Raw genomic sequence first — 15,414 nt, forward strand, 5'->3', positions numbered from 1 at the left:
TATTTTGAAAACAACTTAAGGACAGAGTTTGCTAACAACCAGTAGTGAAAGAATTAAATAAACTCAAAGTTGGAATTCACCAAAGCTATAGTCTATGGACTACATTTAGACAAAGGGCAGATGGTGTTGTTTGTTCGAAAAATGGTAGCCAGGTCAATTTTAAGACTCTGCTAGCAAAAGGACCATCTGAAACCCTTCACTTACTGCTTGTTGCCAAAAGTATGTTCAAACTACCATGTCAGATTTTTAAGTGGCTCGCATAAAGTGCCCCAGTTTACCTGCACGAACAACTTCTACGACATCAGTCAACACTGTTGTTGTGGTCAGTTGCTTCTGAAGATCCCAAGAACAAAACCACATTGGAAAGGGGATCACGGATTTGTAGTACTTCTCCCGGAAGAACGGACTGTCTTCCAAAAGGTTTTAAAATCAAGCCTGCTTTGTTAAATTTGACGAAAGCAGGCAAAACATTGTTGTTTTATCTTTAACGGTGCTCCGTGAGACCCCAGTTTCTCATGCACCATATCCTGATTAACATGCATTTTAATTATATAAGGGTGGCTTATAATTAGTAACAATTGGTAGTAATAATAATAATGAAGATAAATGAATAACCAAGTTTATGAATAAGACAAGGAATTCAAGTGTTTTTGACTATCAGGCCAGTAACAGCTATGTTCCTGGGCACTTAGAAAAAACGCAGAAGTGCATTTCCAGAATATTGTGTGTAATGTTCCTTAAGCTATGCTTCCTTGCCTACTGATTAATTCCAATCGGTGTTGACAGATGTGTTGAGAATGGAAAAGGAGGGCAAAATGAAAGAAGCCATGCACATAGTATGGGGGCAGCTGGCGGGGGGGGGGGGTTATTGGGTGATAAAAAAAATGAGAAACAGGGATTCTTATTTATGAATTCTCCATTCTTTGCAAATTGGTGTAGGTATGCTGGATAGACAGTAATCCTAAAACTAGTGGACCTCTGTTACCCTGAAACAAATGTTTATTATTCAACAATATTATTGTTATTGTTTTAATTGCCTATGGCTTTCTGCTTCATTGAATGACTCTATAGACCAAGCTTCAAGGTTATTGGAAGACCCCCAACCTCTAGTTTTGACAATATATGACACACCACACACTTGACCCAGATAAACACAAATTCAGCTCACAAGTCTTCATGTTTTACAAAGTTCTTGATCAAAGTGTGATTTCTTACCTGATCTGCCATCTCGTTGGATGTCCACGTGATACCATTCACCATCATTTGCCTTTTTACTGGTTGCCTTCACCTTGATGGTGCCAGATCCCATGTCAAGCAACAAGTATAGGCTTCCATCCAGCAGCTCAACTGCAAAGAAGTCCACTTTGGTGTTCTTCTGGCTTCGGGCATCCTTGCGTTCTTGTGGTTTTCCATGCGTGAAAAGGATCAGTCCATTAGGCTCTGTGGTACGGAAGTCGAAGGAGATGGAGCCCATGCGCTTGGTGTTCCACTTGGGCAGCCTGATATAGGCCTCAGGGTTCTCAAAGCTAATGGGGTCCAGCGTGGCCACGTTTTCACACTTGAAGACCACATCCCCATAGATCTTCATCTTGGTGTCTCCAATACTAGCCAAACGGGACAGCTCCAAACGGATGTCGTTATTTTTATAAGCAACCTGATGGGATAAGTTTAACAAAGGACACATTAGTCGCTATGAGAGATGACGAGCATTGGATACGTCAATGAGACATGTATAAATATTATTGTGTGATACAGTCTGCATTCAATCTACAGTTTTAAAAACATAACTATAAACATTGCTCATTTTCCATTTAGAACATGATTCGCAAGTGAATTATTTCCCCTGTTCGGGTTTGTAAAATATCCGGTTTCAATGTTTATATTTTTCTACCAGCTCTGAAATTCAAAGGTTCCTTTAGCAAAAACACCAAGAGGGTTAGCTATTGCGAAGGCGTATGTGGTGATCTGCACCCAGAGGTTTGAATAGAAGTAGGTAAATTGATGCAATGCTTTTTAACCCTTTGTGTTGGTTTATGTCACACTACGAACGCATAAAACCATACAGGTTAAAAGTAGAGTGTTGGCATTATGGACTGTCTGTGGTTTGTATCATATACAAACAAGCAGTACCATAAAACCTATTGAAAGTTCAATTTACAGGAATGATTGTTTATTTACCAGGGATAATTTACAAAACAAAAACAGAAGATGTTATATAGCTTGCTTATGGAATTTACATTGATTAGAGGGGTCAATAATATAATTGGGTTTTAGTTAGAATGGTTTGGGCATTAATACAAAATGATTTCCCAGAAATCAGCTTGATATTCACAAAATAAATGTGGAGGTGCCATATGTGCAGCTGGACAATAGAGATGAATCTTCTACAGATGAACTCTATTGGACTGAAAAATACATATAATACACCATAGTGAATTATTGAACGCATAAAAGGCACTAGGGGTATTCCAAATTTTTATGTTTTCTTTTTTGCAAAGTTGCGTGGAAAAATTTGTGAAGGTCACAAAGGGCCAGATGTATGAAAGCTTTTTGCATTCTCAAACGGTGCGAATGCCCGTTTGCGACTGCAAAAAGCCATTTCAGAATGTATGAAAGACATTCTGAACGCAATTTTAAGGAATAGCTAAAATAGTGATTCCTTAAAATTGCGACCCTGTTTAGAGAGTCGCAAATTGCGACTCTCTAAATAAGAAATCACAAATAAGGATTCCTTATTTGCGATTTCTTAGCACATGTAAGAAGCAATTCCTAAATGCGAATTGGGCATTTAGGAATCGCTATTTGTAACCATATGCAAATTTTAAAAATGCATTTAAAATGCATTTTTAAAATGTACATGTAAAGCACACATGCCCTTTTGGCATGTGTGTACTTTACATGTTGCAAAAAATGATTTTGGGGTGCAGCGGAGGGGGCCTTAGGCCCCCACCACCCTGGGGTTTTGCATTTCCAAAATTGCGATTTCTGGTTAAGAAATCGCAATTTTGGAAATGCAAAAAAATTGCAGATATGGGCCAGGCCCATAGGTGCGAATGGGGCCGGTATCGCAATTTGCGATTCGGTAATGGCATTTGCGATTTTTAAGAAATCGCTATTACCGATTCGCAAATGTGATATATCACATTTTGCGAATCAGAAATAGCGATTTCTTAAAAATCGCTATTTCCGACTCGCAAAAGGCCTCCTTGATACATCTGGCCCAAAGTGTTTTGCTTTGTCTCTAGTGTGTAGAATAAATCTGTATATGTTAAGCTTGTAGATAACACTTCACGAACATTCGCAAAACTTTATAAAATGTTTTGGAAAAGTAACCTCGCAAAGAAACATTATGCATACATTTTCCAGTTAGGCTCTGTTCTATTAGGTTTAAAAGGATGTAGTTGGGAGTTTACAATTATTTCCTAAGGTGGAAAAGATCTTTGTTTGGGCAATTGCGAAGATAAATTGGAAAGCCTTGAAACTTCTACAGAGGACCAAAACAAATGAATTCCTTAAATAGAAACTTCACACAGGACTCGACCCACCCCCTGGTCTAGGGGAGGACTTTCTCTCTCTCTCTCTCTCTCTCTCGCTCTCTGTCTCTCGCTCTCTTGTTAAAGCAGGATGATAAATCTGCTATCAAACTTCCTTCCCAGGTTAGTGAATTAAGTGCGATGGTAATACCTGATACTTACAGCACCGATAACGGCAGAAGTGTGATACGAAGTGCTGTATAAAAACAAGTTATTATTATTATTAAGTGACAGAACCCTTTGATCCATGACTAGTCATAGTAGCTTCAAATAATGTTTTTCTGAAGAAGTAAGAAAAAAATCTAAGTCCAAAAGGGTAGACATTCCTCTTTTTTGGAAGTCTAAAAGTGTCAATGGCTACAAAATGTTTATAAGAAAATAACATTCAGAGCAGAAACCTTAATTGTCAAAATGTAGGTAAGGTACAGTGCACATCCTGGCAACAATCTAGAACGGTTATTCTTCTACCTTTCCAACTGACTCCAGTTTGTGAATTTTGGCACCTCCAGGGCCCAGAAGATCCCTTTCATCTGCACATTCCCCCAGAGTTCCATAAAACTCCCCATCATCTTCAACCTCCACATAGAGACTCTTGAGACTCTATTCACCGATAACTGTATCAACATTCACCAATATACTGATATTTCGATTATATACAAATCTGCTTGAAAGTCTCCCCTGCTCAAGTCTCCAAGGCCTTAAACACTGCCTGTAGCTCATCTACACCAGGATGTCCAGATGCTCTGTAGCTCAACCCCACCAAGTCAGAATTCCTGTTATTTTCCAAAAACAACAAGCAAGAAACAGGGTCAACAACATGAACCTTGACGGCTTTTGAACCACAACTTTCACCCAATGCCAAGTCACTTGGATTACCCAGGATTCCAAAATCACACTCAAGGAATACATTGCTAAGGAAACAGATGGTTTTGTGCCAGCTGTCTTTACTGAAAAAAGTGAAACCGTTCCTCTCAGAAAGCAACTTCAGAAGTGCTTTTTGAGCTCTTGTCCTGCCAAATCCCTGAATTCCCAGTAACAGTGCAGTAGAACTCTTGAATTACATTGGTTAATTGAAGAAAGGTTGAGGTAGAGAATGAGTATAAACTCAGATGGCCGCCAATCGCTAATGCTTTCACCAAAAAAGATGCTCACCCATTCCATACTGGTGGACTCATATGGTGATCTGAGTCTCCTTTGACCTAAGGGTCAAGATGAAATGATTCTCCATGAAGCGGCCATGTCCGTTTTGACTGGACCCTGCTATTACTGAGATAAACACTGGGGAAGATCAGTCCCCAGGATTGCAGATGGGACAAACACTCGTCCTGCAATGTGGAATGGGGACCAATGGTGAAGGTCACAGCTGAAGATTCTGGAGGCCTTATCAGTACAGCGCAGATGACACAAAATAGCACAGCCTTGAAGACATGTGAAACATCTAGCAGCCTGCTCTGGAGATGGAGGATTAATAGATTCAGAGCACAGACACTGGGTCAGCATAGACATCAGCAGCCACATGAACTATAATACAGATCTCTACATGAGAAGACCAGTGGGTGCGCATGCTTACTTCAGATCGCTTACTCTGATGGGGCAGATGTAGGCCCCAAACTGTCTGTGAATGGACTTCAACATATGGAATCTTTGCCGACAGTGACTCCTACTCCAGGGCCCAGTGCATTTGCATCATGAAACTTAGACTGGCCACAATAGATGTACTCAGTGCTGCAGCGAGGAGTGTGAATCACTTGCCCATTCTTGTGCCTGAACAGCATCTAAGTGGTAGCAAAGGGTCTCGGTCACCCCCTGCTTTGAACAGGCTGGCTGCACTGCTGCTCTGGTCACATCTGTACTCCCTGGGGTGGTTTATCTAGAGGGGATAAACTGCGTGACTGTGGCCCATGACTTTTCCTACCATTTACGAAAGGTGATGCCTAGTTACCAGAGAGAGAGTGCTTTGTACCCATGCAGTAAACCTGCCAGTTTTTTTTGTGTTGTAATTTTTTATTGCATTTAACAGCATATAACATGCCAACCATTACAATATGACATAATACAACCCTTGATGACGAAAAAGGCAGTTAGTCCACATGAGTTATACTATAGAACAACAATTCGTGGGTAACATGTTCTAGTGAGAGCACATGAGTGTCGCTAAAGGTACATCTGTAGGTACATGGCACGTGTATCTGTGGTTGTGGGACCTAACATTTTTTGGGGGTGGGGGGGAAGAGAAGAAAAAAGATAGAGGGATAGCAGAAGGGGCCACCAATGAAGGGTAATAAACACTAGTAATAATGATGATAGCAAAGATGGTGCTTGTAATAATAGTAATAATAATGATGACATTGAAGGCAGTCATCAGCAGACAACAGATCAGGGAATACTAATCTATACAAAGGGGGGGTGGGAAGTGATAGGTGAGGGGGATGGAAAGTGAAGGAAGGGGGTGGGGGTGGGCGAAGAGTGCAAGTCGTTCAAGTATCTGCTTTCTTAAAAGAAAAAAGTGGGGGAGGGAGAGGGGATAGTGGAGATCAACTGTCGGGCTAGGACAATTTTCTGGAGTTTGTCTGCCGTTTGTGAATCTAACGTCTCTGTTTATCGTCTTTTCCATGGCTTATGATTGAAGTAAATAGATAGGCTTGCATCTATCTCGGGCGGGATCCTTCCAAGAATAGCAGGAGCTATCCGAGACTGCATAAGTGGTAATAATAAAAGCTGCTCCGTGATAGTTGGATAGTGTAATAGCAAAGGTTGCGGTGGCAAGGATGGTAGGAGAGCGGCGTGTCCAGGTCTTATAGTGTTAGGCAAGGGGGGGGAGAGAAGGGAGGAGGAAGGAGGAGGGTAAAAGACGATAAAGAGGAGAAAAAGCGAGGAGGAGAGAGAAAGGAGGAGATAAAGAGGAAGAGAGAAGAAAGAAAAAGGAAAGAAAGGGAGAGAGAAAAGATTAAGGAAGAGGAAAAGATGAAGAAGAAGAAAAAGAAGGAAGGGCTGGAAAAACGGAAGGGAAGAGATCTGGTGTCAGAGAGAAGAGAGGGAGGGGGAGAAGGGGCAGCAAAGAAGAAATAAATAGACGTGAGGGGAGGGATAGAGAGGGGACGCAAGAGGTGGGGTGTGAGAACCAGTCGGCCAAGTGCATTGGTCCCAGGGCTAGGAAAACGAAGGAGAAGGGGAGGAATGGGATGATAGAAAATGGGAGAGTAGGAGGGGGATGTGGGTAGGAAAAGGAGGAAGGGAGAGAAGGTAAGGGTAAAGGGGGAAGAAAAAGAGAGCAGAGTACACATGCATGGGATCGGCTGGTGAACAGTAATAGTGACTGTGGCATCGGTTAGACATCAGGGAGGAAGGGAGCCCATACCTGAGCAAAGATGGCAGCCTGATCCTGAAGGTTGTAGATGACCCTCTCATGCGTGGCGATGGTGAACATAGCCACAGTCCATACTTCGGGCGCGGGTGGCGTCGCAGATCTCCAGTGTCACAGAACACATATTTTTGCAGTTGCCAGGGCTGTGTGTAGGAGTCTTTTTTGCGGTTGTGATAAATCCGGGAGAGAGGTCATGTCGTGTAGCAGGAGCAACAAAGGGGGCAAGGGGATTGGAAGCAGCATGGAATCCGCCAGGGCATGCTCCACCACCTTCCATAAAGGCTGCACCGATGGGCAGCTGCTGAACACGTGAAGTAGGTCACAGCTCGTTTCCGTGCAGCGCCAGCACAACGCATGTGGGAGGAGGCTGGCCCTATGTAGCTTCACCGGGTTCCAGTACCAATCATGTAGTATCTTGAAGAGGCAAAACTTTAGGCGAGCCTCGCGAGACCCTCTGTCCAGCGCTTCCACCGTGTCTGCCCAATCCTCCTCCTCAGTAGTCAGCTGGAGGTGGTCTTGCCATTGCAGACGTAGCTTATCCAAGACAGGTCGAGAGAATAGATGGCTGACAAGGACTTCGTACAGGCCAGCCATCACACCTTTATGTTTCCCCCATGTCTTCAGATAGGCTATTATGGGTGAGGGTTGTAGTCCCCAATGAATAATGTCAAGATTTTGACGCATATAATGCTAGAGTTGCAAATATTTCCACTTCTATGTAGGGTGGAGATGGAATTCCTCTATCAGTCTAGGAAAGGGTTTGAGCCTGTTTGTCTCCAATACCTGGTCTAGGTTAGTTATAGAGGCATCTCTCCATTGCGGCCAATTCAGGGCTGCATCCCCCACACGTATACTATCGTTATGCCATAGGGGAGCCTGAGCGTGGAGGGAGGGGTGAACCCCTAAAAGGCGATGGGCCCTCTTCCACGCTACAACCGTCGCCTTCAGGATCGGATTCGGATCATCGGAGGGGACGGTGGTCCTGCAGTACAGTCCATTAAGGCCTCCCCTATGGGAGAGCAACTCCCTCTCCACTGACACCCATTGTGGCGATTCTGCAGGACTATGCAGTGTGGCAGCCAGTGGCGATAGATGGAGGGCTAGGGCGTAATATTCCACCGAAGGAAGTCCCATTCCGCCGTGTGACCTCGTGCTATGAGCTTGGCCGCTGCTAGGCGGGGGCGCGTGGTTTCCCACACGAAAGCCCTAATTGCGGCATCCACCGACCTCAGCGTGGATAGAGGTATCTGAAGAGGGAGAAGTCCCATGACATACATGAAACGCGGGACTGTGACCATGTGCACCGCCTGCAGCCTACCCCACATGGAGAGGCCAAGCTGTGCCCATTTGTCAGTCAAGTTTCATATGAGCAATGAGAGGGTCTAGATGATCCGCTGTCATGCGTTCTAGGCCACGGTTGACAAGGATCCCCAAGTATTTGAGGCGCTTTGGCATCCAGTGGAAGGGGAAGCCCAGGATCGCTGATTTTGTTGTCTCCCGCGACAGAGGGGGGGCTTCGCTCTTATCCCAGTTCACCCGATATCCCGAGAGGGGGGCAAAGTCATCTATAATTGCCATAAGGTCAGGCAGTAAGCGATCTAAGTCAGTTAGAGTAAGCAGGATGTCATCAGCATACAGGTATAGTTTAGAGGTGACGCCGCCCGGCAGTGGAATGCCCGTTATCCCAGGGGATACGCGAATCGCAGCCACCAGCGGCTGTAGTGCCAATAGAAACAAAGGGGGGAGAGCGGGCAGCCCTGCCTCGTTCCTCTGCAGATAGGTTAAGAGTCTGAAAGAAAGCCTCCACAGTTGACCCGTGCAGTGGGTTGATCGTATAGCAGACGCACTTTGGAAATAAATTGATCGCCCAGACCAAATTTTGTTAATGTTGCGAAAAGGTATGGCCATTCTATTCATTCAAACGCTTTTTCGGCATCGAGGGACAGTGCTAAAGTGGCCTCAGGTGTATTCCGGACCCCAAGAGGGCATGGCATAATGTACGAAGATGATTCTGTGAACTGCGGCCCGGCACAAAGCTGACCTGCGACTAATGTATAAGGGACGGTATGACCCTACGCAGTCGGGCCGCTAAGACGCTGGCCACTATTTCAAAATTCCCGTTCAAGAGAGATATTGGCCGATAGCTGCCGCAGAGCAAAGGCTCTCGACCCGGTTTTGGTATGACAGCAATGACGGCGGAGTTGGATATTGCGCCCAACGAATTAGTCTGGCAGGCTTCGTCCAGCGCCTCGTGTAGAACATCAAGCGTATCCTCCCCTGCCCATTTATATAATTTCGAGGGGAATCCGTCTTCACCTGCTGACTTGTGGTACGGGAGACTGGAGACAACCTGTAGGATTTCTTGGCGGGTGATGTCCCCCCCCCAGCAGATCCCGGCCTTCATCGGATAGGGATGGCATGGTGATAGTACTAAGAAAAGCCTCTATTCGAGCTGGAGAGGACTGTGAGTCCGAGGTATAGAGGCGACGATAGAAGGTTGCAAATTCATCCACTATGTCCTGCAGGTGCGTGAGGGTCTCTCCCGACTGAACCCTGATAGCCGGTATAGCTAGGGTCGAAGCTCTTTGGCAAAGTTGTGCAGCCAGGAGACGGCCAGCCTTCTCCCCTCGTTCATAGTGCCTTCCCTGTAAACGTTGCAGCGTGTATTCAGCCTGGGAGGTAAAGAGTTAGTTCAAAGCCATGCGGGCTCTCTCCAAGTCCCTGCGGGTGGAAAGGGAGGGGAGGGGTGTGTAGCGCTGCGTCAGGCGTGTTATGTTAGTCCCTAGGGCCGTTTGTCGCTCCGCCCTATCTTTATTCGCCAGTGCGGCATCACGCATCATTTGTCCCCATATCGTTGCTTTGGTCGCAGCCCAGATCATCCTTTTGGATGTCACTGACCCAAGGTTGTCCCGGATATATATGCCTGTAGTTGAGACTTCCCCTGAGGGGTTCAGGAGCGTTGGGCAGCGAAGCGCCATGGTTTGCGGCCTGGGGACACCATGCCCAGCTGAAGGGCTAGCAAGATCGGGGAATGGTCTGAAAATCCCCCACTCAGTGTACGAGAGTCCTGCATTTGTGCTACGAGGTTGTGCGAGATAAGGAAGTAGTCCAATCGGGATTGGGTGCCGTGGACTGGGGATAAGAAAGTATACTCCCTATCACTCGGGTGCGTCAGCCTCCATGGTTCCCCCAGGCCGATAGCATGCATTACGTCGGACTGTAAGGCTCTGTCTCCATTATTGATGGTGTCTAAAGGCCCTGTCCTGTCTAATACGGCATCTCGGGTTAGGTTCCACTCCCCGCCAATAATGTACCGGGCATCTCCAAACTCTGTCAGGAGACGATTAATATGGAGAAAAAATTGTCTCTTGGGTCCTGTTGGGGCATAGACGGATCCCACACATAGAGAGGTGCCTCCCAACTTCAATTTGGCAAATACATATCTCCCCTCCGGGTCGGCCCATGATTTGGTAACTGTGAAGGATAGGCTTTTTCGCAGCAATATCGTAGTCCCACATTTCTGCGGCACTGTGTTCTGATCATCCAGCGGGGTGTGGTACAGCTGGACAGCACGGTGCCTAGCCAGTCCCTCCATAGTTTATCAAATTCGAGTCTAGTCAAGTGGGTTTCCGGAAGGAGGGCTATGTCCACTCATTTGGTATTAAGGTATGAGAGTATTTTCTTCCGTTTGATGAAGTGGGTAAGACCGTTGACGTTCCAGGAGATAACCCGTAACGGGGCAGTTGAGGTATGCGTACGTCCAGCCATGGAGGAAGACTACTAGAGGCGGTGGAGCGAGAGGTATAAAGAGGTGGAATAGGAGGGCAAGGAGAGGGGTAGGGAAGGTGCGGGGTGCTGTTGCATTTAGGGCTAAGTGGCTTGCGAAAGGGGAGATGAGTTGTGGAGGGGGGGAATAGGAGGAGAGGTAGGCGAAATAGAGAAAGGCACCAGGGAGGGGAGGAGGTGGAATGGACGGGATGCAGGGGATAAGAATGTAGAATAAGTGTGTGGAGGGAAAGGAGGAAAGAAGGGAGAATAGAAAATAGGAAATAGAAAATAGAACATAGAAGGGGAGATAAGATTAAGAAAGAATGAAGGAGGATTAGGAAGATGGAGCTAACTGAAGCCCCAGGGAACCTAAGCTTTAATCTGCGGGTCTATACCCGGACTATACTAGTCACAGAGTGGGGCAAGGCAGGCCGGGCCACAGCCGGGGACAGGGGCACAGCACAGGGCCTCCATTATCCCTTGAGACCAGCTTCCCATAATCCCGGTGCTGGGTTCCCCCCCGGTAGGGGCTGTCATGATAAGGTATAGTTTGGCTTGATGTCCTCTAACAAGGGGGGATGAATGTAAGAAAACTTTGCCTGACAGAAATAACGAAAATATAATATAAAAAAGAATAAGGAAAAACATCGAACATTATGTAGGAATGAAAAGAATGAAAAGGACTGTTCTCAGCCAGCCGACGGGTCAGTAGAGGGTCCGCTGTTTCCAGACCAAGAAGGGGCCATGGTCGCAATGTTCTCGGTTTCAACTATCCCAGAGGATAAGGCAGGTTCAAGTGGACTCTGCTAGGGGTTTTAAGGAGGAGCGGGATTGATCTCTGTCTGCCACCTGCGTATGGAGTGCCACCGCTTGTAGTACCTGTCCCCTGTCGTCTTGGCTGTGAAGGAGTCTCTCCAGGTTCCGTCCCCTGGGGCAGGGGGGAGGAAGTTGGTGGGCAGACCCTTACCCTCCTGGGGAAAGGTCTTGAGGGGGAAAGTTCTGGTCTGTAGCCATTGTGTCTCGGTGTGGAGTCGAGGTGGAAGAGTCTATGAGAGACAGACCATCCAAGAAAGAGCACAAGTCTTCCGGATCGTAAAAGTCTTTGGATGCGCAGTTTTTTGTTACCCACATTCTCGCCGGCTCAAACAGCCATATTTCACTTCCAGCTGGCGTAGTCGCAGACGGAAGGCCAGGAATGCCCTGCGCCGGTCACTGGTTGCCTTGGAGAAATCTGCTGATATTGTGTGTCCGTCTAGTTAGAAGGGACCTTGAGTATGTGCTTTCTGTATTAGTTGACGGGCCTGTGTATGACGAAGGAGACAGGCTATGATCGGTCGGGCGAGTGTCCGTACCGGTTCTCCGGGGGCCCAGTCTATGGGCTCTTTGGAACTCCAGGGGTGGCTCAAGGGTTGTGCCAGTCAGTCTAGGCAGCGTGTCTCGCAGGAATCTGTGAAGGTCTTCACCCTCCATGTTTTCAGGAAATCCTATGAAACGGACATTGTCTCTTCGGCTCCTGTCTTCCAAGTCCGTCAACTTGCTATGAAGGAAGAGGAGTTCCTGATCTCTGTCCTGGAAAGAAGAGGCGTGGGCCTCCATTTTTGACACTCGTTGTTCCAGTCCCAGGACGCGTGTCTGAAAGCTTGCAGTTTCCGTACGGATGGATTTTGTTTCCGCCGCCATTGAGACCAATGCGCTATCCATCCCAATCCAATCTACGGCCAACCGCCGAGATTTCCTGAAGGATACGGTCCATTGTGGGCTCCTGGGCTGGGTCTGCCATCTCTTGGTGTGTGGCAGAGGTCTGTGCCGCCGTCGGTGGACGGACCCCTTTTGCCTGGAGTAAGGTCTCAGAGAAGAGTAACTGCCGTGCCGGCTTGCCCGTGTTCTTGTGAGATGACCGTCCGCCTGGCATCTCCCGCCTTCGTCGTAGGGCTTGGTGGCAACAGCGTAGGGGAGTGATCTGGAGTGTCAGAGGCCCCCTCCTGGGGGTGTAGCTGGTCCTACTCCGCGTGGGCAGGTAGGTGTTTGGGGGATAGGAGGGGGGAGAAACTAAAGGGTTCCCGGTCTCACTGTGGTTTAGCCGGTGGGTAGTTCCGCCCCCGCGGGGGCCATTGCGTCACCCGTGTTCCGGTAGTGGAAGGAGGTCGCAATCTGGAAGAAGGGGATGTGTCCGGTGCGATGGCAAAGGGGGGGGTGGAACAAGGGTGCTCCGGGGGGTAAGGAAGGGGTACCGGATCCTTTTTTTTGTCGTGGTGTGGGCCGTCCTCCGTAGGTCTCCACAATAGGCGTAACACTGGCACCAACATCACATTGAAGCACAATGAGTCCACCAGACCATGTCCACGGTAACGGGGCAGGGGAGAAATGCAGCTAGCAGCCCAGTGAGGTTGTCAGTCAGATCGTGGTGGTAGGCGCTGGCTTGCTCAAGTTCCTCCAGTATTCTACTTCATCTCAGGGCACGCAGTGTGTGGGGCTTAGACAGGCTATGTCCAGCAGGTGTGGCAGTGTGCCCAGCAGTGAGGTATAAGAAGTAAAAGGTAATCCGACCTGTCCCACCGTACTCCGTCGCTGCCCCTGGAGTTTCTCTGGTTCACTGGGTCATTCGTTCGCTGTCCCCCCTCTTTTTCATCCGGATGCGTGGGGAGGGGGGGGAAGGAGGCAGGCATGCGCGGGGGGAATAGGGAGGCCCCCAGTGGGAGGGAAAGGCAAAGTCTCTTCTCTTTCATTTTTTTGTTTTTTTGTTCCTTTTTTTTTCCTCTTTATTTTTTCCAGGGCCCCCAGCTCCTCACGATGCTCCTACTAGTTCTCTTTGCCCCCCTCTGGGATGGCGTTGTCTTGCCTGTTCCTGGAGGCTGACCCCAGTGTCCAGGGTGACGTGGTTCCGGAGCTCCCGCCTCGCGGAGCTCTCTGCCCCCGCCTCGCGTAGCACTCCAGCTGCAAGGTGGAGGGTCGAGCAGTGCGTTGGCGGGGGTGGGGTCGGCAGAGGGTTTCGAAAATGGTAGGCTCAGGGGTGCACCCTCCGCTCCTGAGCCCTGTGGCTTCCCTCGGCGGCCGAAGGCCGCGGCTCGAGGTCCTTCTCAGGCCGCCTCACCGTAATGCCGATTTCTTCGGAGCTCCTGCTCCGTGACTTTCTTGGGAGGCGGCTCCCCCGCGCAGCACCATCCGGTCCGCTATGTGCCCCTGGGGGGGGGGGGATGTTCGTGCCCCCGCAGCCCCCCCGTCCACGGCCCGGCCCAGCCGCCCCGTGGAGCGCTCGGATCAGGCGGCCATCTCGCTACGTGGCCAGACCACCCACCCTTGTTTTGGACTTTAATGACCATACCCATTTATATAAGGCATCTCTAGGTGGTAATGTGACAGAGTGGAACACGCGCTTCATGTCCTCGGCATGTTTGTGGAGAAAAGACAATTTTTCGTCCTTTGCATCCCCATTAATCATGGGTCTTGTTTACTCTCTCCAGTATTAATCTCAGTCTTGATAATAAGAAAGAACAATTCCTGTCATAAGATAAAACTTGCAAAAGTAGAGGAAAACAGTATGACAAAATGTGGTTCAATCCATCAATTTTCAAATTTATTTAAAACCATTAAATAATTTCGAATTTGTCTGAGATTAATTCTGGTCAAATACTTTCTGTTGTAATTAAATTTTTTTCAAAATGAGTTCCTTGTGAATGCATGTTTCCAAGCTTTTTTTTTCCCCAAAAATTAAATAGTAGAACTTCCCTTAGATATCAAGAAGATGTTTGACAATGTGGAATGCGCCTAGGCTGAAGAGAGCGGGAATGGTCCTGGGCACCACAACATAATCTGATGGCTCTACACAAACCTTACATCAAATCTCATGTGATGTTTATTTCTGACTCATTCCTTATCAAAAGGGGTACTGCCAGGGGTGCCACTTCCCCACCCCCTTTCTCTCCATATTGGCTCTTGAGCCATTGGTAGTGAGCATTCGCCAGACACCCAGAGACTTGGTGTGAAACAACTCCTGTAGGCACCCATAGGATTTTATTGCATCTGTCAATGTGTTCCTAACACTTTAAAATGCCACAAAAGTGACCCAAATCTCAGGCTACCTCGTTAAGTGGTCTTAGATCAAGACTCTCCCCAGGTCAGAGGATAAAGCCCAAACTAGTCTTGGGAGGACTCAATTCCAATGGACCCATCATAACCTGAAGTACTTAGCCATCTTAGTAATCATGACTGGCATGCATGTTACTTGATTAAATGCAATCACTGTCACTGAATAAGGCCAATGACTTTACATGTTGAGAGAGCCTAAAATGATAATTGTATGGCAGAAAATGAAGTACAGAGTCGAATGATGCTTCACCATAAAATGTACATGTTTGCTATGTTTTCCCATTGGGTCTCCAAAACTATTCTGTTGAAATCCATTCTGTGAGGAATTAAATTTGACTGGGGTACATCACGGATGACACTCAAGTTTACTAAGCTTCAATTGTCAGCAACAACTGGAGATCTGAGACTTCCCTTTATGGGGGCCTATTATTGAGCCCACCAAGTAGCTCTTATTGACACATTACAGTCCCACTGCCAGATTAAACCTCTCTGGGCACTGACTGAAAGGGTCATGTATGATTCAGGAGATCTGGACCCAGTCTGTTGGTGGGGAACAGCTACTCAGGGAAACCCTTAAGCTTGTCATGTATGCCACAGCACTACCCTGGCTTACAATTCAGAAGCACCTGGGTGTGAACTGACAGATTCACAGTGATGCCCCTT

General features: G+C 47.5%; 1 protein-coding gene across 28 annotated transcripts in view; it reads right to left on the minus strand.

The window, feature by feature from the left end:
- Positions 1-15,414, minus strand: part of NRXN3 (neurexin 3) — a 1,990,994-nt gene that overhangs the window by 1,355,904 nt on the left and 619,676 nt on the right. For all 28 annotated transcript variants that reach the window (XR_011198826.1, XR_011198824.1, XR_011198825.1 and 25 more), the window contains exon 7: positions 1,216-1,654. Coding sequence is in view for 22 of the 28 variants with exons in the window: in XM_069208383.1 (XP_069064484.1) it covers positions 1,216-1,654 (439 nt within the window). In the remaining 6 variants the exon portion in view is untranslated. The remainder of the gene's footprint in view (positions 1-1,215; positions 1,655-15,414) is intronic.

The sequence above is a fragment of the Pleurodeles waltl genome, chromosome 9, assembly GCF_031143425.1.
Source record: "Pleurodeles waltl isolate 20211129_DDA chromosome 9, aPleWal1.hap1.20221129, whole genome shotgun sequence".
NCBI classification, from domain to species: domain Eukaryota; kingdom Metazoa; phylum Chordata; class Amphibia; order Caudata; family Salamandridae; genus Pleurodeles; species Pleurodeles waltl.